At 40.3% G+C, this 22,733-nt stretch overlaps 2 protein-coding genes across 4 annotated transcripts in view; both read left to right on the top strand.

Moving 5' to 3' along the window:
• The first annotated feature begins 1,855 nt into the window (after positions 1-1,855).
• LOC140947519 (uncharacterized) lies at positions 1,856-22,587 on the top strand. Of its 3 annotated transcripts, none has more exons than XM_073396649.1 (9): positions 1,856-1,995; positions 2,369-2,480; positions 4,801-5,725; positions 7,150-7,368; positions 9,157-9,249; positions 10,693-10,796; positions 17,244-17,262; positions 18,990-19,283; positions 20,425-22,587. In XM_073396649.1, the coding sequence occupies exons 2-9, from the start codon at positions 2,430-2,432 to the stop codon at positions 20,727-20,729; spliced, it is 2,010 nt and encodes a 669-aa protein (XP_073252750.1). In that variant the 5' UTR covers positions 1,856-1,995; positions 2,369-2,429; the 3' UTR covers positions 20,730-22,587. The 3 variants fall into 3 exon arrangements, with proteins under 3 accessions (XP_073252750.1, XP_073252749.1, XP_073252748.1); XM_073396648.1 differs by having other exon boundaries at positions 10,687-10,796; positions 18,993-19,283; XM_073396647.1 differs by having other exon boundaries at positions 10,687-10,796.
• The window catches only part of LOC140947517 (allene oxide synthase-lipoxygenase protein-like), a 114,394-nt gene continuing 112,754 nt past the window's right edge, over positions 21,094-22,733 (top strand). The window contains exon 1 of the mRNA XM_073396646.1: positions 21,094-21,103. The gene's annotated coding sequence lies outside the window, so the exon portion shown is untranslated. The remainder of the gene's footprint in view (positions 21,104-22,733) is intronic.

The following is a 22,733-nucleotide window of genomic DNA, read 5'->3' as shown; positions in this document are numbered from 1 at the left end:
CCCCTCCAAAAAAATGCTGGATTTCGCGGGAAAATCGAAAAGATTTTAGAGATGGCTTCCGCTAAATATAGAAATCTTTTCCAGTATCTTAAAAAGAAGGCTTATCCGGAAGGCTTTACAAAGCAAAAAAACGACTCTGCGAAAATTTGCCAAAAAGTTCGAGTATGACTCAAAATTAGAGTCCTTTTTCTACGTAGCCAAGGAGAAGGATGGCACAGCGCTTCGACGACTTGTTATCACCGAGGAAGAGAAAGCGAGGGTCTTCGAAGAGTGCCACTCTGCTCCTTTCTCTGGACACGCCGGCCGCGATAATACTTTTGCACCCTGTGAAGGTTGTTCCCAAGGTTTGGTACTTGGTCGGAATTGATTTAATAGAAGCCCCTACTACATCTCAAAACGGCAACAGATTTCTTCTGTCCCGTAGGTGCAAGAGGCCTCTGTATAAATTGTGTGACAACCTTTCGTGTGTCAAGTAGCGCTGCGGGGTTAAGTTGTACAGGCCTCAAATGTCATGCATACTATGAATTCAACACCGCAAAACGCAGTTTTATTCATGTTTGTCTTTTGATTCCTTTGTTTAGTATTCTTGTTTTTGGCCGTTTGGAATCAGACGATCGCAGCTGCCGGCGATTGCGGCATAGTTCGCTTGTAAACAGTTCTATTAAATAAAATTGAAGCTTTGCAAACTATAAAGCGTTGTACAGCGAAGCGATGTTATGCGTTTATAAATTTCAGTTTCGTCATGTTTTGAGCCAACGTTTACTGCCTATGGGTTTTTTTTTCTGCGCAATAAACCCGCGAAAAGTGTCAGACGATATAATTCTAACATGCATCTACACTATTCAGCCGTAAATTCGTGATTAACAATCCCGACTTTTCCCCAGTCTGAAATAATTCAGGCAAAGTCGAAGCGATCAGCGTTTTGGGCATCCCCCACCGGGGATGCCCAAAACGCTAGGGATATGGGAATGGGGATGCCCAAAACGCGGGGATGCCCAAAACGCTGTGACACCTGTCCGGGAAGGCGAGAGGGGGCGGTAGAAGAGGGCCCTGGGAAAGACATTGACCAACCGAGCGAGTTGAGAGTTAACGACCCTCGCACACGCGTCTTCTTTCGCGTGCGGCTTAGTCTTGCGTGACTACTCGTGAATCCCTCAGATGAAGAGCTTGCTCGCAGGCGTTTCCAAAGCCATCAAACTAGACATCGAACTTTCAAGTTGGCAGAACGACTAAAAAGAACCCTAAAGGTGAAGGAGCCGCTTAGTTACCACTGAAAAAATGGGTGTACACATTTCAAGAAAAATTCGGCAAAACTGTATCAGAATCTCCTTTCAATGTGGGCGTCGCTTATTTTAAAAACACTTATAAAAGAAAAACCACAGTGACAAACCAGCAGCAAAGATTGCCGGATCCTGTACAGGCCATGGAGGTACGTAGAAATTGCCACTGACCCTTCCCATCTCCCATGCGATCCTAAATCTTTTTCATTGCATGGAGTTTAATGACTTGACTAGGTTTCCCTTGTCTGCCAATAATGAGGTAACAAGCAGTTGTGGATTCGCCTGAGGCAGTAGTCACGTTTTGTGGGTGTGACGAAATCTCGGGAAACACTTCAGCTCATTTTCTTATTGGGAAAAATTATCTGAAAGAAGCGGGTGAATACAACAATGCAATAGGAGAAGAATAAATTGAATAACATTAAATTGTCACTAATTTTAGAGTTCTCCAAGGGACAAAGAGGATGTGGTTTGGATCAATTAAGATTTTATTAATTGGTTGCGTGAAAAATGCGTCAAGTATTAAACGTGTGGTCTTCATCAAAGTCACGCGATGCTTTTCGCTGGGAGACTGGGTCTGGCGTCGTTCCTTAGATCAAAGTTCGGATGATGATGCTTCAATTTCTGATTATCTTCACCCCTTTTCAGAGTTTATTAAATGTGGAAAATTGGTTTAGTGAATCGTAAAACGGAGTGAAGAGAAAGAGGATTACTACAGGTAATGTTTTAGTCAAATATTAATCTAAATGAGCAGTGTTAGGAAGTGGAGGAAAATGTAGTTGGGCGATCAACTTCCGTTCATTTGTCAAATCATTTAACACGGTTTAAACCTGAGGGCGGCTGCTTTAAACAGTTTCCTGAGTCGTCAAGTCAATCCTATTTAATTACTATCATTAGCATTTTATTGTCACGAGAGACCTTTCAAAGCCAGACCGATACAGAAAAGCGCCAAAAAGCCTAATGTAGATTTCATCGATCCGTCGTTATGACGCACTGCATGTTCGCCTGACAGTTGTGTTGACATTTAGAGTAGTAGTAGTTCTAACAGAACGTTCGACGAACACAACATTCTTTGCTATTTTGTCTTTCAGACAATTATAAAGCCGAGGGAACCATCCACGACGGCATGCCCCTAATTTGACGTGATAAATTATGCAGTCATCAACTCTGGTGATTTTTCTCGGTGTTTGTTCACAACTGTTGGTGAGTGCATTTTATTAGGTCTATTAAAACAGTGACATTAGAATTCAATCAAGATGTCACCTGATTCAACACCATGTAGTTCAAAAGCTAACACAGTATTATTCAAGCCTAGATGCAACTGTCAGTATGAAAATGCAATTAAAGGATTGACTACATGAATTACATAACATTAAAAACTGGCGCACACTGTGCACTTGCTCTGTATGGCTTGCTTAAAATAGTAGATATTTGCACTTTTATTATTGACCAATCTAATACTGTCGAACCTCTATATTACACCACCAATTAATGTAGCAGCCAGCTAGTGACCAGTTATTTTGAACAATATTATTAGTATATAAAGGTAATAGGACTGTCAGTGCATGCAGTCCAATTTGTCTGTAATCAATAATTGATTACAGACAAATTGGACTGCACTGACAGTAAAAAGGAAACAAAAATTTACCACATTTAGGGTAGCCTGTACACAGACGTTGTTTTATTTTTCTTTTCGTTCTTTTCAAAAACATAGGCAAGCTCGCGAGCGAAGCAAGCGTGCAAAAATGAGTGCGGACTGCAAGAAAGAAAAATAAAGAACATCTGTAGACATCTTTGGGAGAAAAGAGGTTTATTAAGTCCCTCCCCCATGTCAATGCCTCATCATTGTCACCTCCACATTTCACCAATGGAGTTGGAGATAATTATAAATTGCTTGTGTAATTGGTTTAAGTATTTTACAATCAAACAACAGTGACTCTCGGAGTCGTGTGTTTGTTGAAGCATGTCTTCTTAGACCCTCCCTAAACTGCTTCTACGCCAATAAAGCCAGCTAAAAGAGGTCCGAAGCCGAAAAAAATTGACATGTCGGATTATTATTGGATATGTGGGTGCTTTGTATACAGCAATAGTACTGGGTATCCCGTTCCCATAAAGCTACAGAAAATCTTTTTTAGAGTTTTGAGAGTGTTCATCAAGGTGTTACAAAACGGCGGACAATTTAAGAGATCTTGGTTTTACCGTTTCGCAAATAGAAGATCAGTCAAGAAGGGTTTGTTCACCTTGCAGTAGTCAGGTTAGAAGCACCTGAGCTGGATTTTCTTGTATTTTTAAAGCCAGCTTTCAAAAAAGCGAGCACTACGATGATAGCTTTAGGTTTTTAAAAAAACAGAATGTTTGCATCACCTCAGAGTTCCGCGGCAAGGTAATGCAATGGCTGAAATGCCAGCTTCTCTCATTGCTTCAAGAATTCTACACTCCAATACAAAAGATAATTATTGTCAACATGGTCAACACAAGCTTGTAGTATGACTCAATCCCAAGTTCACAAGGCGGTGGCGCTTTCAATGGATGTTATTTTTTTTTTGCAAATTACAATAGTAAGTTTCGCGGTTAGCATGTCTAGGCAATGACAAATGCTTCTACTCACATGACGCGAGGGTGATGAGTCATTGACATGATAATGACAGGATAATCGCCGTTCAGCCAATGGTAATTTGCTTTTCTTCTTTCTTTTCAGTTGCTCCCAAAGATGCCTACAGACTGTCTATTTTCTTCTTCCCCCACCACTACCCCCTTGCGCTGGCAGTCAATAAATCCCTTGCGGTTCATATTTTATCACCCGCGCTCGACAGACTTCGAAGAGAAAATAGAGGGTCTGTGAACAGGCTACTTTTGGGGTTAGGGTTGAGGGGGGGGGGGGGGGGTGAAGAAAAATGATGTAACCAGCATTATAAACACATGATTTTATGTCTATACAGTGCAGTCTGTTAGAGGATTTGTGTACTCAAAAATTCATAACAAAGAAATATAGCTAAGTAAACAAACCTCAGATGAGAATGTCGATCAGGTACCTGGAGATACCTTTTTGCAAATCCAGACAGATATGAATATTAATAGCACTTTAAACAGAACCTCCAAGTAGTAAGTGGCGATAGGATTTCCCTAGTTTTTTTACGTAGAAATGTGAACATCATTTATGTCTACCGGTACATGTCGTAATAATTATGGAACACTGTTACTACAGGATTTGGTGCTAACACCATGATCAGATTTTTTCTGCCAAGTAATTAAATATAAATTATGTGGGCTGAAGTCCTTTTTGCTGCCAATTTTTTGGCTTATGATGCTGCTTGCAAAGAACTCTGACCAAATCTTTCTTTTAATTGAGATATATATCAATATTAATATAATTATAATAAGGTAAATAAAAAAGTAATAAAATTTTTATCTTTTTTCTATATGTTAACTTTCATGTCATTTGTTGATTTTTACCACCTGCAACACCAAGGAAGTGGTACAGTTTTCTTTCCTTTGTCTTTTTTCTTAAATTTTTTTGTACTAGTTACCTCATGAGTGCCGGCAAATTTGTTCACAAGATGATTACACAGTAAAGGAAAATGGTAATTTTGTTCGGTGCTTATCCTGTGCCAAATGTCATCCTGGATTGGGATTGTCTCCAGTATGTGGAAGTGACATATCCCCAACACAAAAAATTGAATGCCAACCCTGTCCTCCTGGAACATTCTCAAATACGTATGACTCAGCCTCCTGCCAGAATTGTCATGAATGCATAACACATGAGGTAGTGGCTTCTAACTGCACAAAATTGTCAGATACAAAGTGCAGTGGAACTTGCCGCAAGGGCTATTACTTTGTTGAGAAGACTCCACATATTCATAGTTGTCAGCAATGTTCATATTGCTGTTTTGATGGGAAAGATGTCATACAGGAGGAATGTGTAATGCAGGGCTTGAATGCTACGAATCAACACTGCAGCCAACGAAAGAGTAAGAAATGTGCCCCTAAGCCAACATCTACAACAAATCTGCTTTCTGAGTCTACAAGTCGATCATCATCATCATCATCATCATCATCATCATCACCATCGTCATCATCACCAGCGTCATCATCATCATCATCACCATCGTCATCATCACCAGTGTCATCCTCATCATCATCATCATCATCATCATCATCATTGTCATCATCATTGTCTTCATCATCATCATTGTCGTCATCATTGTCGTCATCATCCTCAACTACAGACCCACCCACAAGTCCCCAGAACAACACCCTTACAATAATTATTGTGTTGGGTGTACTTGTTGGTATAGTTCTTGCTGCTCTGGTTGGAACAATATTATATTATAATAGACAGAGTAAAGCAAAACTTGATACAAATACCCCAACAGCAAGTGGACCTTCACAACCTAACAACATACTACCAATAAATGGTGAGAATGTACAAGAAAAGACAGAAAGTCCAAGTAAGTGCTGAGATGTTTTTTTTTTTTTTTTTTGAAGGTTATATTAATTTTTTCATAATTCATTCTCTTAATTTTAAAATTTGTGAATGCAAATTTATATCAAATGAAGAATGATCCTCGCAGGTTGTGAACACATTTTATGTAATAGCATTAAGAAGCCTGAAAAAAATTCAGGACTTCAACGGGATTTGAACTTGTGACCTCGCGATAGCGGTGCAAAAATGCTCTAACTAACTAGGCTGTGAAGCCACTCAATGTTGGAAGCTGGTCAATTATGTGTTTGTATATTCATGGAAAGAGATGAATGTGATAGATTATATGAAATAAATCATATAAGAACTGCGGATTTCGTTTCTGCAGTTGTTACATGATTTATTTCATATACATCTATCACATTCATTTCTTTCACGAAAAAATATGAACACATACAGTAATTGACCAGCCCCCACAATGACCAGTGGCCTCATAGCTCAGTTGGTTAGAGCATCGCACTGGTATTGTGAGGTCACAGGTTCAACTCACAGCAAAGTGCATAAATTTGCCTATTGTGTATTGCTGGAAATTATTGCTCTATGTGTTTCAGTGCTGGTCTAGTTGTTTGTTAACCTAATACATACAGTAACAATAAAAATGTGTTTTATTTAAAAAAAAAAAATGGCTATTTCAAATTCCAAAGACTCTCACTTTCAAAACAAGGTGCAAAACAAATATTCTTGTAAAAATGATTTTATTCACATGATAATAAAAAAAAAACATCATTTTCATGTCAGTGGCCTAGGACTTAGCCTCACCTTAAAACAGAGGTTTTGGGCAACTCGGAAATGGCCCATTAAATTTAAACTGCAGCTTACAAGGTTAGGGCGTGGTACCCAAAAGTGCTCTCCGATAGCTCAGGGCTAGCATGTTTTGATTAAGAGAACTTTCTCTGGTGGGCAAGGAAAGAGACTAAGCAGATTATGTCAATGAAAAAGAGGGTTAACTAGGCCTGCATCTTTTCTTCTCACCAAGCCTAGTGAGCGTCCGTAACCGAGCTTTTTAAAGTAGGGCATCTCGCCTTGAAGGGGATGCAGAAGACACAAACGTGTACTTTTATTCAAGCTTTTTTTTTTTTTTTTCAAAGATATTTTAAAGAAAAAAAGAAAGTTACTGCTTCTGTAATTTACGGAATGCCTTCTCGGGCCCGGTTAAAATTTGTCTTCCACTCTTCTATTTTCATAAGCCACCGCTTTCATTGTTTAGTCGTGGTATTCTTTTCTTGCTTAATAAAAAGACACTTGATTAAAAGCTTATTGCCAATATGTTATTGATTAAACAGCTTTGACTGGCAAGCATTATTTTTCAGGTCTTTCAAATGTACAATAAATTACACAATGCATCGGAACTCATAATCTCTGTTACATAATTTTTCTGCGAAAATTATTTAGAAACAGCATGTCCAGAAAATCAAGTCATCATTCCTGAGGCGCATACACCACAAGACCAAGAAGTTTCTCACGTGTCCAGATTACAACCGTGGTTACAGAACGAAGGTTTTGCTTCATCGGCTCAGGGTACACCTTGTCATACTGATGATGAACTGGATGACTTACCTGATGTCATTCAACGTACCAAGCGCCTAGTGAAACGCCAACGCAGCAGGGAAGGTCAGAAATAAAATATATTTTACATTATTAACACTATGAACATCAGTAATGTACGCTGATCTACTCCAGGTCCATGTTTAAGAGTAAACCTAATGCGAAGTCCATATTCAAACCATAACCGTCCATCTGGAATCAGGTCTCTCTTGTACTAACTTGTGACGTCAGGTGCACATCTGCAGTTAAACCTTTTTTTCAAAGATACCTTCAGCCTCCAACTTTTACAGTAAAAAGATCTTTTCCAACCATTCCCAAATGTGCGCGATTTAGTTTTTTCCCATTATCGACTACTTGGGAGCTTAAACCGACACGACAGCGACAGCAGCGAAAACGTCGCCCAAAACGTGAATTTGCTCTGTCTCAACCATAATCACTCACGTTATTTTCTCTTTCAATTGGCCAAATGTTGATTAATTTCTCTGTGGTTGAATTCTAAGAAACGGTATCTACATTCAGTAAAAGAAATCGTTGTCTTATGGTCATGTCTTCTATAAAATGTTAATTTTTGAAATGTTGCATCGTAGACGTTCAACAGCAAGAAAATGTTAAAAAGGCTTTTTATTATTCTTTCCGCTCTCGGTTTCGTGGCCGTCGTCTTTGCTTAAGCGCCCTTCTTCCTCAAACTGCAGGTCCTGGAAATGTTAAGCTCGAGATCTGGAAATGTCACTGGTAATTTGAGAGAACTACTACTGAACTTGTATCGAGAGTAAGGTAGAATCATGGACAAACGTCCTTGGGACAGTAATGCAGTATTCATATTTTTCTCTCTATTCTGTGTTCCCTCATAAAAAAGTGCATCCTTTTCGAAATATTCTTTCATTTCTCCCTCCCCCCCCCCCCCCCCCCCCCACCCTATACAAAGTTGAAACTGGGAAAAAAATTCTAGATCTGTTCCAGATGCAGGCGTCCAACTCTTTTGTGGGGTGAGGGGAGGGTTTGGGCCTGTGTGTATTGGAAAACACCCCAGAATGCAAAAGTGTCCCAAGACTTTTGTCCATGGTTGTAGCTTACAGAAATAACCGACGGTAAGAACATTGATGGTGAATTAAAGAGCCAAGAAAGCAAGGAAACTGCAGTACGCGCGCTTTAAGTTTGGTCGTTGCGACTTTACTCGCTGATGCAAAACTTTCCCGCCTAAACTAAAGAAAAAGTGCCTCGACCGATGAGTCAAAATACGGGAGTGTTGTTTCATTCCTTGCTATAGACCTACAGTGTACCATTTTTAATGGAAGGTCCCAGGGCTCTCCCAAAACGTTAGTAAAAACGTTGCCAACTAAAGCGCATTTTGCTAGTTTGATTCATCCGACTAATGGAAACAAATTTTAAAAATATGTAGCAATGCTCTACTTATACTTGTTAATTTGTGGACAAAGTCTTACGGGACAACCTTGGATTAAACGGTTGCACGTGCAGTTCCATCTGTTTCCCAGTTTCGCGCCACAAAAATATGTTTTCTAGACAGAACAGTCACCCCCTCCCCACCCCCAATTCAATGTTTTTTTGTCAGGAGCCAACACTGGAGGATAAGGCGAGGGAGAAAAACGGTCCTTGTTTTGACGATGGTTTTTATGTTTGTCAGGGTGACAGGGAAAAAAGTAGGTATTTTTGTTTTCAGCGTGGGAGCTAGAAAATACCGCAATAAGGATCAGCATCGTAAAACAAGGAGAAAGCGATGGTTTAGAGCTGACTAGGGCAATTTTGCAATGCGTCACGACCACAACAAGTTTTGTCTGAGGTTGTACGCAACTATATTTGTGTCTAAACTTTATCTGTTAAATATTTAATTCTTAGCTCCAAATGATGACGAAGGTGAAAAATTGCTAGATCTCACAGTGCGGTATTCAGCTGGAAGGAAAGACTCGATTCATGGTGAAAGCGCTGAAGGTACATTAAGGATAGAACATCTAGTAGAACATAGTATGATGATATAACACGATGTTATACTGTACGTAGATCATAGCGAACCCTCTTATAAAGCATACGCCATGGCACGCAAAAAGTAACATTTTTTAACATTTTTGGTGATTGCACAAGACTGATTTAGAGTCACGTTTAAAGCAAACGGCAGGCTCAAGTTAAGAATATCTCAAAATAAAAACAGTCCAAAACAATTCATATGGATGAAAATGGCAAGAAACTACTCATTTTTTGAAGAAGTAAAGAGCAGTTAAAGACAAGTAAAGAGAAAACCTGGTCATGTGGCACAAATCCACGTTTGCCGCAGTGACCGGCGCTCAAAATCTCTCTATTGTCTGACTGAGCTCAAACTTGACGATAACAGACTGTTTTCCAAACAATCCTTTTTTTCCTGTTCTGGCTCTTGTCCATTTGTTTGCTTTTTAACGGATTTTTGCGTTAAAATGACTTCGCAGAATCGACAGGAGAAAAGTATATTTTTCACGGAAGTGATGATTTAACAAATTACTTCTCTTCGTACTGAACTAAACTTATAAAGTAAAAAACGAGCTTTATTCTATTTTTACATAGACCTTAATGCACTTTGTTTACCCTCAAGATTTTGCGTAACCACTGTTTTGGATTTCTCTTGGGACGTCACTGTAATACCCGGGGCCGAGTTGTTCAAAGCTGGGTTAAGATAACCAAGGGTTAGTACGAGATTTAAATTCGGATTTGAAAGCTCAAAAAGCATTTCAGTTTTAATTCTTTTTGTCTACAAGTTGATGATTGGAAGCTCTAAAAGTAACAGAGAAAATTGTCTGAGAAAATGTTTTGGAACATAAGAAAAAGAAACGCAGGTTAAATTTAACCCGGGGTTAAGCGCTAATCGGCTTTCGCATAACTGGGCCCAGGAGGAATAGGAAACAATCTGATGCAAAATTTGGGGGATAAACAAGATGCATTATGGGCAATGTGAGAATGATGGATTCGAACTTCTTACCATGACAGCAGTTTGTTTTGTTTTGTTTTGTATTTCTTTTTCATATTTGACTTTATCTCTTCACGTGCATTCGTTCATCTTGTTACGTCATTTTCTTGCCAGGGGCCGTTAAAATCGAAACGTAAAAAGATAGCCTTTTAAGGAAACCTTTCAGTACACTCACCTTAAGCTGTACTTACTTTTAACGTTTTGTGTGACCTTTCATTGAAGGGTGTATTGTATTTAATAACATTTTAGGATAATACAAGGCATTTTCCTAAACTATTAACCTTTTTTACTTCATTTTTTCTTTTAACTACCCTGAAACAACAATAAAGTGAAGCAGTACTTTATGGACTTGGCCGCGACTAAAAATTGTGAGACCTAAAAAAGATTATGATCATCATATACTTTTTCGTGATTCTAACGTTCCCTTGTCATAGGAGCAGAGGGTGGACAGAGAAGGAGAAGTTCTAGTGGCTCAATAAGACTGCCGCAATTAATAAGAAAGCTATCCCTTGGTAGTAAAGATTATCAGCCTGTACAAGACGAGGTATGACTACTTAAATTAATGCAACATAAACGTACTAGTAGCTAGCCTGAGAAAACAGCCGACATTTGGCGACGCTACCATTGGTATCCCCGCCAAATGACGTCTGAGAAACGAGCGCAGAAATTCCATACTGATGACGCGTCACCAGCCAGATCTGGGTAGTGCTTCTGATTGGTCATGCCGCGTGAGAAATTTGATTCAACCAATCGGAACCACTACCTAGATCTGGGTAGTGACGCGTCATCGGCATGAAATTTCTGCACTTGTTTCTCAGACGTCGTTTGGCGGGGAAACCAGTGGTAGCGTCGCCAAATATCGGCTGTTTTCTCAGGCCAACTAGTAGCCCACGCTCGATATATCAAAATCCTAACATGATTCCGGCGAGGTTTTCTGGTCATTGTTTTCTCTCTCTCTCTCTCTCTCTCTCTCTTTAGATTGTCGACTGCGTATTTTCTACTTGTTCTCGCTCTGCTATTTTCAAACGGTAAATTCGAAAAAAGTTTGAATTAAAATCATGGAGAGTAAAGTTTATGAATCATTTTCTAACTTTTTCCATTTTCCTGACACAGCCCTAAAACTTGGCGCGTGCTATTTTCAATCAAACCTCGCCAACGTAGCAATTACTCAATTTTAGGTACAAGATACGAAATTTTTTTAAAAATTCGAAAAAAACAGCGGTTCGAAAGGTCCTCGAAAAAAGGAAAATTGCTACTAAAGACCGCTGGAATTAGTAATATTTTCATTTTTACCAGACCATTAATTTACGAATCTTTCCCGTTGTAAGCTACATCTTCAACAAGACTTGAAACATGAAGATTTTTTGAAAGTGCCCCCAATAGTTTTTAGTTAAAAATTCTTTTTGGGGGGGAATTTTCCAAGCACTGTTGTTTGCAACTCGCTTCGCATAATGGTTTACGCACATTTCACCTGTCAAGAGCTGTTGTTTTTCTATTTTAAGCATTTAATGGCTAAACTTTACTTCGCAGCAAATACCCATTTGGGTCGCAAATACTCATTTTCCCTTTTTTGAGGAAAACGTACTTTTCATTGCGAAAAACATATTTCAGACAAAAATCGATCACCAACTATATTCCCCATACCTGTATTTTCCTTTTGTTTATCTCGTACGTTTATTACACTTGTAGTCATTGACATTTTAATTCTTTATTATTCATTTTTATTTTACTGCGCAATTTTTATGAGCATGGATTAGTGGTACTGTGACAGTGGGGGTTACGTTTTCGCAATATTCACCTGCGTGCAAAAAAGGAACCTGCGGATAGCCGTGCAAACTTTTATTCTTGAGCAAATGGCGCTTTTATCTGCCAGCATGTGTAATTCTGAAGCGAACTCATTTCAGCTGCATTTTGCAGTGCCAGCACTAAACAGGCTGTCAGATAAAAATAATTTTCACTTTTTACGATACAATTTTCTCCATGACTAAAATCACAAGAGTTTTACATTTTATTTGTTAATATAAAACATCGTTTTCGGTCGTCTGACAAATCCGACCAAAACTGCCCAAGCCTTGTGTTTCTTTAATGACGCGCTCACAAATGGTAACACATGACAGCAGAAGGAATGAACGCTGTGCTGTAGAAGGAAAAGCTAACACATTATCCAAACTTTTAGAAAACTCGTTAAAAACTAATTATTATCATTGTTTCTGTTGTACACATTCTTTGCACGGGAATGGACGGAGGCAGAGGCTACTTTATACACGCGTGTACATATCGCTAAAGAGTAACCTTGCCGACAGCGCGCGTTGTCTCGCAGTCAGCAACTTGAGAGAGAGGCAGAGGGTGCAAAAGCTTTTTGACATCTTCAGGGATAACATGGGCACCGTCTAAAAAAAAAAATTGATGACTGTGAATTAAATACAAAAGAACTTCTTTCGATACTTAATTGATAGTCAATAATTATAAGAATAATTAAATTGATAAGACTAACGAAATGTTCACTAGTTTTTCTCCGGTTCATTATTATACTCACTGTCACTTTTATTTCACGTAAACGGAACTAACATAAGTCTTAACGACGCGACCCGACGTATAAACCCTACTTTCACTATGTGTGAATATCTACAGCTATGTACGGCCATGAACACCTATGTGCGGGTGTGCAGGGCTACCTAGGGCTACGTACGGCTCTGTATGGCTATGCAGCGCTATGTACGGCTATGTACGGCTATGCGCGGCTATGCACGGTTTTGTTTGGCTATGTAGGGCTATGCACGGCTTTCCACGGCTATGCACGGTTATGTACGGCTATGTACGGCTATCGACGGCTATGTACGGCTATGCACGGCTTTGTACGGCCATGTACGGCCCTGTATGGGTAAATACAGAAATGTAGGGCTATCTACAGCTATGTACGGCTATGCACGGCTATGCACAGCTGTGTAAGGCTATGCACGGCCATGCGCGGCTATATACGGCTATACGCGGCTATGTACGTCTATGTGCGGCTATGCACGGCAATTTACGGTAATGCGCGGTTATGTACTGCTATGTACTGCTATGCGAGGCTATGCGCGGCTATGAACATCCATGCGCGGCTATGTGCGGCTATCCACAGCTATGTATGGCTGTCCGCGGCTATGTACGGCTATGTGCGGCTATGTACGTCCATGTGCGGCTGTGCACGGCTATGTACGGGAATGCGCGGTTATGTACGGCTATGTACTGCTATGCGAGGCTATGCACGGCTGTGTAAGGCCATGCGCGTCTATGCATGGCCATGCGCGGCTATGCACGGCTGTCCACAGCTATGTATGGCTGTGCGCGGCTATGTACAGCTATGGATGGCTATACGCGGCTATGTACTTCTATGTGCGGCTATGCACGGCTATGTACGGCAATGCGCGGTTATGTACAGCTATGTACTGCTATGCGAGGCTATTCACGGCTGTGTAAGGCCATGCGCGGCTATGCACGGCCATGCGCGGCCATGCACGGCTATCTACAGCTATGTATGGCTGTGCGCGGCTATGTACGGCTATGGATGGTTATACGCGGCTATGTACTTCTATGTGCGGCTATGCACGGCTATGTACGGCAATATGCGGTTATGTACGGCTATGTACTGCTATAAGAGGCTATGCACGGCTGTGTAAGGCCATGCGCGGCTATGCACGGCCATGTGCGGCTATGCACGGCTATCCACAGCTATGTATGGCTGTGTGCGGCCTGTACGGCTATGGATGGCTATACGCGGCTATGTACTTCTATGTGCGGCTATGCACGGCTATGTAAGGCAATATGCGGTTATGTACGGCTATGTACTGCTATGCGAGGCTATGCACGGCTGTGAAAGGCCATGCGCGGCTACGCACGGCACGGTACGGTTGTTTAAGGCTATGTAGGGCCATGTAGAGCTTATGTACGGCCAAGCGTGGCTATGAACGGCTATGTACGGCGATGTGCGCTCTACACGGCTATGCACGGTTATGTAGGGCTATGTAGGGCTTATGTACGGCTATGCATGGCTATATACGGCCATGCATGGCTATGCAAGGCTATGTGCGGCCATACATGGCTATGCAGGGCATGGTACGGCCTTGTAAGGATAAATGGAGCTTATCTAGGGCTATGCACGACTATGCATGACCATGCACGGCTATGTACGGCTATGCATCGGGGCCACCCAACGAGAATATAGTTCAAAAACACTTAAGCATAGCATTGTTAAACGTATTTTAGTATTTAAACGGTAGATATAGGCATATTTATATCCCCTAAAAATTTTTCATCTGTTCAGATTTCTTAGCTGAAAGTCTAGTGATCCGAAAATCTTAGGGATTAAAACTTACCTTTTCGAAACTTTCAGCCAAAAAAAGGCTCCCCAAAAATTCTAGGTGACCTTTTTAGGGTAAAAATCCGTTAAAAATTGGCAATTATACCATTTTTTAGATATTCGAAAATCCTAGGAGAGGCAGGAAAGCAAGAAATTTTGCAACGAATGTTCCGAAAATTCTAGATCTCAAATCTTTTTCCGAACAGATATTTTCCGAACATTGACGTTGGGTACCCCTGATGCACGGCTATGTAAGGCTATGTAGAGCTTATGTACGTACGGCTAAGCGTCGATACGAACGGCTGTGTACGGCGATGTACTGCTCTGCACGGCTATGCACGGTTATGTACGGCTATGTAGGGCTATGCAGGGCTTACGTACGGCTTTGCGTGGCTATATACGGCCATACATGGCTATGCAGGGCATGGTACGGCCTTGTAAGGCTATGTGGAGCTTATGTAAGGCTATGCACAGCTATGCACGGCTATGTAGCATTATTCACGGCTATGTACGGCGGCTATGCAGGGCTATGTGCGGCTATGTAAGGCTATGTAGAACTTATGTATAGCTACGTACGGCTATGTACGGCTATGTACGTCCATGTATAGCTATGCACGGCATGGTACGGTTGTTTAAGGCTATGTAGAGCTTATGTACGGCTAAGCGTGGCTATAAACGGCTGTGTAGGGCGATGTACCGCTCTGCACGGCTATGCACGGTTATGTACGGCTATGAAGGGCTACGTAGAGCTATGTACGGCAATGTAGGGCTTAGGTACGCCTATGCGCGGCTATATATTGCTATGTGGGGCTATGCAGGTTTATTTAGGGCTATTTAAGGCTATTTGAGGCCGAAGGCCGAATTGACTATTGACTCATGAGAGGCCATGAGGGGGAGAGGAATAATTGTTTTAGTAAAATCCAACTAGTTGGTCAAAAATATTGAGACGAAACAACTTTAGCTAGCTAAGGCTACACTTTAATCATTTTTGCCCACCAAATTGCCGGCACTTTTCGCTACTAGTGCGTTATAACATATAGCCTAGTAGTAGCTCAACCAATCAGAACGCAGCATTGATAATAGACCACTAGTTGGATTTTCCTAAGTACGGATATTAGGCGATGTAGGGCAATGTACATGTAGGGCTATGTACGGCCATTATTGCTATGTAGAGCTAAGAAGGGGTATATTGGGCTATGAAGTGCTATGTACGGCTATGTAGGGCTATGTAGAGCTATATAGGGCTATGAAGTTCTATGTAGTGTAGAGCTGGGAACAGTTACATTGCATATTAAATAATGTGAAATCACTTATATGATGGGTACACCACGCACCAACCGCGAGGTGTGGTGGTTCTTCGGGTCAGATATTCAGTTGTTTATTATTAGACTAATCGTGTTTGCTATCTGTTGGTATAGACTTTTTTTAGATTTGGTGGCTTCTAAAGAAGCCATCGTTTTCCCTTTTAAGTACAACTTAGTTTTAAAAAAGTTTATTTATTTCTCTTTAAGTTCTGCTCTAACTATATATTATTTTGAACGGGTTGCCTCTTTAAAATAGCTTTCATCAATAATTTCATCAAGCGTTGTTTCCATACAAATCAGAAATCTCCAAGCTGAACCATGTTTTGGCCCTACTTGGCCTTTAATTATCTATGTACTTTAAAAATTGTTTGCAGCCGTAGCTATTAATATGAAGTCGTGTAGCAGTACTAAAGTTATTATTATTATTGCTTATTGTTGGCAGCACATACATGTATCCACTTGTAAGTTTGATAATGTGCTACGGAATCTAATATCCATAAATTATGGTAACAAATGCCCCTTGTTAAGCGCTACGAGTATTTGTTACGGTAGCAAATACTCATTATGGGTAGCAAATACCCACTTTACAATTTAATGAGTATTTGCTACGGTAGCAAATACCCATTATGGGTAACAAACACCCAGTCGAAATTTCAGTGAGTATTTGCTACGGTAGCAAATACCCATTTTGGGTAGCAAATACCCACTCGAAATTTCAATGGGTATTTGCTACGGTAGCAAATACCCATAAATGGAAAAATGGGTATTTGCTACTGTAGCAAATACCCATCGATCGTAGCAAATACGCACATGAATCTGCCTCTCTCTCTCTCTCTCTCTCTGTCTTTCTCGTTTAGCTTAGTTACAGTATTTAAGAATACTAGTTTGGGAGAATTCCCTTACATTTGACAAATTGGACGAAATGGGTCTAATCGCGATGAAGTTTGAAACAGCCCGAATTGGCCTTTTAGTAACGTTTTCGCTGCAGCCGTCGCCGTCGTCTTTGCTTAAGCTACCCAATCACGTTACCAGTATGTTCTGATTCCCTTCGTCTTGGTACTTGATTTTCAAAGATACTCGGTTTAACGACACATCCATTATGTTTATCTTTGTCTTACGTTCTTTATGTGGCTCGAAGATATTAGCACTTGAATGCTACACTGTAAATTTGAGGGTAAATAAAGTTTATTGATTGATTGATGTGAAACCCTTGCGTAAGTACATAAAGTATACCTTACAGTTACTGAGTCAGATCTTTTTTGTTTGTTTGTTCTTTTTTCTTTTTTGTTTGTTTGTTTTTTTCATTCTCTTTCTGTTTTTTTTTTCTTTTCTGCCTCATTTCACGTAGGATCCAGATGATTTCAAAGGTAAGGGTATTTTTTTGTTTTCAGTTCTCATTTTCTCAGAGGCCAAAAACTTGTAATTTCCTGATAACAAATTTTCTCCTCTTAATAATATATTATCGTCAGTTTAACAGTGACCATCATATTAGCCGGCGGGGCCAGGCTCTTAGATACTGTGCACGCTGCGAAAACAAGCCAAGCGAAAATGACGCGCGTGATCTGGGGAAGGAGCGGACCCGCCCTCCCTATCACCAACCCCACCCTTTTTTGCATATCTTGGAGCCTGGAACAGGCTACCATCATATAGTAGAGTGTATTAGAGCATAGTTACTTGACTTCATCGTCAAATCTATACGCCCTATAATTCTTGGTTCCAGGCCTCGTACCAACTGACCACAAAGCTTACAAATATAATCTAATCGAATGTATGGGCCCCTTGTGTCTTTGATGTGCCAAACACAAGGGACAAAGCAAACCACCCATGGGGTCTTTCACTGTTCTGATTCACTTTAGGAAGGATTCATGACTCATTATTTCTTTGTTGTAAACTGCGTCGCAAGCAGTCTGGCAAAGTTCTCAACACAATGTTGACTTCTCTCTTGGTTGTGATTTATATATTCCCTGAAAGCCGTTAGGGTAGCGCGGTAAAAGATATAATTATATTCAATATTCAAAACAGTGCAAGTCTTCAACCATCTAAGTATCATCTACTAGCTTAGAAGTTTAAAAAAAGGCTCTTCCATGGCTGTCATAATTAACAGTTATTCTTCGAGCCCGAATGGGCTCCGAGTCAATAGCCCATGAGGCAGAAGGCCGAATGGGCTATTGACTCAGAGGCCATTCGGGCTCGAGGAATAATTGTTTTAGTAAAATCCAACTAGTTGGTCAAAAATATCGAGAATAAAAAACTTTTAGCTAGTTAAAGCTAGACTTTTATCCTTTTTTGCCGCCAAAAAGCCCGCGCTTTTCGCTACTAGTGGGCTATAACATATAGCCTAGTAGTAGCTCAACCAATCAGAACGCAGCCTTGATAATAGACCACTGGTTAGGTTTTACTAATGCCAATTACGCATTGATGTTCGTGAATGACAAAATCACAACTTCGGGTCAACCAATTCATCTCTCCACGATCCCAAACATTAAATCAAATGTTACAAACAACAAAAAAAGAACGTTGAAAAACCCTCATGTAAAAAGTTTTCTCATTCTTTTGGTTTTCAAGAACCACCGTGAATTGCAATCCGTTTGAATCTTCTTCAAGTCTGTCCGTCCGTGCCTCCTTTTATATTTGTTGTTGCGTTTATCCCTTTTTTTTATTGTTTTAAGGGGTTATTTTTGCGTTCCATCCAATTTGGTGGCAGCTCCTATTGTTCTAATTTGATAAATTTCGTGACACTTCTCCGTTAACAGAGATGACACCGGCCCAAACATTCCCATTCTCCTCTTGATGTAGCATCAAAATATTTCTCCCACCTCTTCTCAGTTTCCTTTACAGTGGGGGATCCAGGGGAGCCCCCCCCCCTTATTTTTAGACCAAAATTTTTTTGGAGACCGCCCCCCCCCCCCTCCTTATCTAAGGGTCTGGATGACCGGGCCCCTCCCTTTTCTCAGGGTCTGGATACGGTATTGCTTTTTGTACCGCAAACATGCTGAACTTGTCCGCCTGTCTTATAATACGTATTCTTGTGAACTACAAATGTGTAGTTAGACGAGGTCCGAAGAATCATGCAAATAAAATGTTTCTTCTTTAGTAGAATCACTGACAATCATGCAACAGCCAACAGACCAGAAAGGCAAAGAGGGCTCAAAAGTTGTCTTTAATTGCGAAGCAAGAGGAAAGAACAAAATAACTTATCAGTGGCTCAAAGATAAGTTAAGGCTACCAGAACAAACAAATTCAAGCCTTGTTTTTGACTCAGTTAAGCCACGTGACTTTGGATGCTATTCTTGTGAAGTCAGGTGTTCTGATGGCCAGAACAAGTCTGAGCCTGTGAAGCTGCTGTCTCGCGTGGCAGAACTAGACGTTTTACCTCGTGAAGGAATGAGTAAGTATCACGCATGCATCGGTTCTCTTCTGACAGCCCAGTAATAATTAGTTCTTTGTCTTGATTGCATATGCAGATTTCAAAAGAACTTTTACCCTGAAACGAGTCTTGAGGGCCAATTATTGTGAAGACAAAAGTAGTCACTAAATTGGCCACCATTTTAGAATAGGGTGCATGTATGCTTGTTAACGTGAATTTGCATCTTAACTATTTCTTGGCCGATGTGTAATGAAAGAACCCTGAAAAGTGGTGGTGGGTGGGAGGGGGGAGGAAAAGAAAAAACTAAACTTAAACTTGAGTGCACACAGAACTTCAGAGCTTTGAACCCCTGAGAAATTCGCCCCTGAATGTATTAATTAATTATCTCCAATATCCCTTGCGTCCAATTAAAGCACACCCCTGCTTTGTCCTTTGTAAAGGCCTCGTCTTTTTTTCTCCTCGCCGCGACTCACATTAAAACAGAACCCAGTCGTTCAAAAGGGAGATAACTCTATCCACCAGATTTAAGTCTTTCCAAGAGAGGATAATTGGTCTTTCTTAATCTCTTATCTTTCCAGGGGATAACGCATTTGATTTCCTATCACTTATCCTCTGGATAGTAATTTATCCGGTAGATAGCAAGCAGAGCCAGGTCTTGGGAAAGATATGTTGTCATTGCCAGAGGCAAAATTTAATTGGTCTAACTGCCACTGAAAGAATCTCACTTCTTTAGCTCGATTTCTATGATTATAGTGGTTCTGATAGTAATTTATCCGGTTGATTGCGTTATTTACCTTTTGAACAACTTGGGCCAGTTATATTCAGGTAACCGGGATCGGCCCAATTCACGGAAAAAGCCGCGTTGCATCGATCCTCTGACTTCAGATAACAGGAGCCTCCTGCAGATAACCTAGTCTACGTAGCAAACGTTTCCGCGTGGTTTCGGAGCAAAGAAAGACCGAGGAACTACTAAGAACGGGATTTTCGGTTTTGGTCGCTCAAAAAATGAAAGAGGGTAGGGGAAGCAGGGAAAACTTTCCTCTTTTTCCTTTCTTCCCCCCCCCCCCCCCCCCCTCCTCTCTGCTCTTTTACTCGCCCCATTCTTCGCGCGGTCTCTTAGACAAACTACAAACTGCTCTCTTAATTTTTTTTGGGCTTTTAGGATTCAAGTATCTAACTGAAGTATTTCAAGATAATCTGCAGATTCTAGAGAGTGTTGCAAAACGGCTCCAAACGAAAGTTCCCGACGCAGGGGGGTGGAAGCAAGTTGCCCACAAGTATGGAATGGCAGAGGAGACTAGAGATTCTTTAGAAGGATCCCAAGAAAGAGGGGAAAGTGTAATCGGCTATCTTAAGACCGCCCACCCACAGTTAACAGTGTACGAATTTTGCAAATACCTCAAGGATATCAAGCGAAATGATATCATCATAGCACTGTCAGACCATTTTTTTTCAGTTGCGAATTAGTTTAGAATCGCAACTGTTGGACTGAACTGCCTCTTTCTTTCTTCTTGTTACAGCAAGGAGCCCAAAAGTGTGACCGCTTTTGATTTATTGACACATTCTTTCGTACAGATTTAATCCAATCAGAAGCCAGCTGGAAACTGTCCTCGACTTCTGGTTGGTTAATGTCTGCACGAAAGAATGCGAGTTAATTAAAGGAGCTCACACTCCTTGCTGTAACCCTTTAAAGTCGCAAGAGTGGCCAACATCAGTTTTCTCCTAACGATATCACTACACCGTCAAAGGAAAAGATTATGGAAATGAATATAATGATCACTAAAGAGGGAAAATTATTTCATCTTTTATCAAATAATCCCAAATAATTCTTTAAGGAGACAGTCTGGAGATTTTGTTTGTAAATATTGGGACTTTAGGGGTAAAGAGAATCAAGGCTACAAAACGGACTGGTGAAGTTAGGTTTTTTCCATCATAATCAAACCCAAGTTAAAACTGATAGAGCATAGCAGTAAATAGAATAAACGATATTTTTATAATTAGAGCAATACCTTTCCATCTAAACTATCGCCCCAGACGTAGATGATCGAGATGTTCGGCGCGACTCACCGATTCTCAAAATTTTGTAAAACGAGGTGGTTGCATTAATATAGTTATCGTAAGCAGGTTCGTTACAAAATATAATATAGTTATTGTACTAGGCAGTTGTTACAAAACTCAAGCAGTTTTTTTTATGTTTTTATATTTTTTATTACTTTTTAAGCACTTAGGTTAGACTTCTTACCCGCTCTTTGTCGATCTGCAAAGATCTGACATTGTTGTACCTCATTAAACATCGGATTCGAAGAAGGATCCTTAAGTTAAATTGATACTAATTCATCTTTTAAAACTGGAGATGCTTCTTGTAACGTTAATAGTAACGCAACGTGAAATTTTCAACATGGCTACCTGACGTCCGATCAAACGCTTCACTTGTTTGATTGTAAGCGTTGTACATTCATGTATACATCGGCGTTTTTACGTTTCACTCTTATTTGGACCCAGAGTTGATAGTCAAGAGATACTCAAGATAACTGTTTTTCGAACAGACAGTCAAACCACAGGCGGCACTAACATCTGATTTGTTGTAATAGTGAAGATTATTTACTTTATTGATACGAGAATTGTGTTTTTTAGTGTTCATGTTGATTTTTTTTCTTTTTGGTGAGCTGGTGCAAGGCCTGGAAACGAGAAAGCTTGAGGGTCTGGGAAAGTCGAAAATTCGGAAAACTCTTGGAAGATAGGAGCCGGTGGCGAGTATATGCGCGCGGCTCCGAAGGTTTCTTGGTTACAGACCTCACATCATCTAACCGCAAAATCAAAATTACTGCCAATTCACAGAAAACAGATTTCACACATCGATTAACTATCGATTTATTGTCATCAAATCTTTCTTTACGGACACCTCTCTATTAAGGACAGTTATTATGGTCGTAATATGCCAAAAATTTTTTAAGGAATTTGAATATTAGAGCTAGTGTAAAGTACTGCTACTTAGTTAAAGTACTACCATTTGGTCTCATTTTAAAAGTTTAACTACTTTTCTAGGTTTTTTCGTAATGACGTGGGTGAAGAGAAAAAAACCCCAAGATCAAAGTAATCAAAAGTGATTGAAGTATGGGTAAAATGTTACGGAATTTGTATTTATTGGTCGAGTTTCTAGTATAGCTGGTCTACTATAGTCGCACTCAATCATGCGTTCGTAATAGTGATTAATTGTATTTAACAGTTTTGCTAAATAACTTCAGTAGGATGTAGCTGGACTACCTTACGACATTAGGAATTGTAGAGACTATATATATTTTTAGTAAATTGATGTTGCAATTCATTTGAGTTTTACCGTACAATTATACTTCTGGCTCAGGTTGTTCAAAAGCTGGATAGCGCTATCCACCGGATAAATCACTATCCAGCGGATACGTATTACGGGAAACAATTGCGTTATCCGCTGGATAGTGATTTATCCGCTGGATA

Source organism: Porites lutea, chromosome 9 (genome assembly GCF_958299795.1).
Source record: "Porites lutea chromosome 9, jaPorLute2.1, whole genome shotgun sequence".
Lineage (NCBI taxonomy): Eukaryota > Metazoa > Cnidaria > Anthozoa > Scleractinia > Poritidae > Porites > Porites lutea.
Note: the sequence above shows the minus strand (reverse complement) of the source record. Positions and strands in the feature narration are given on the sequence as shown.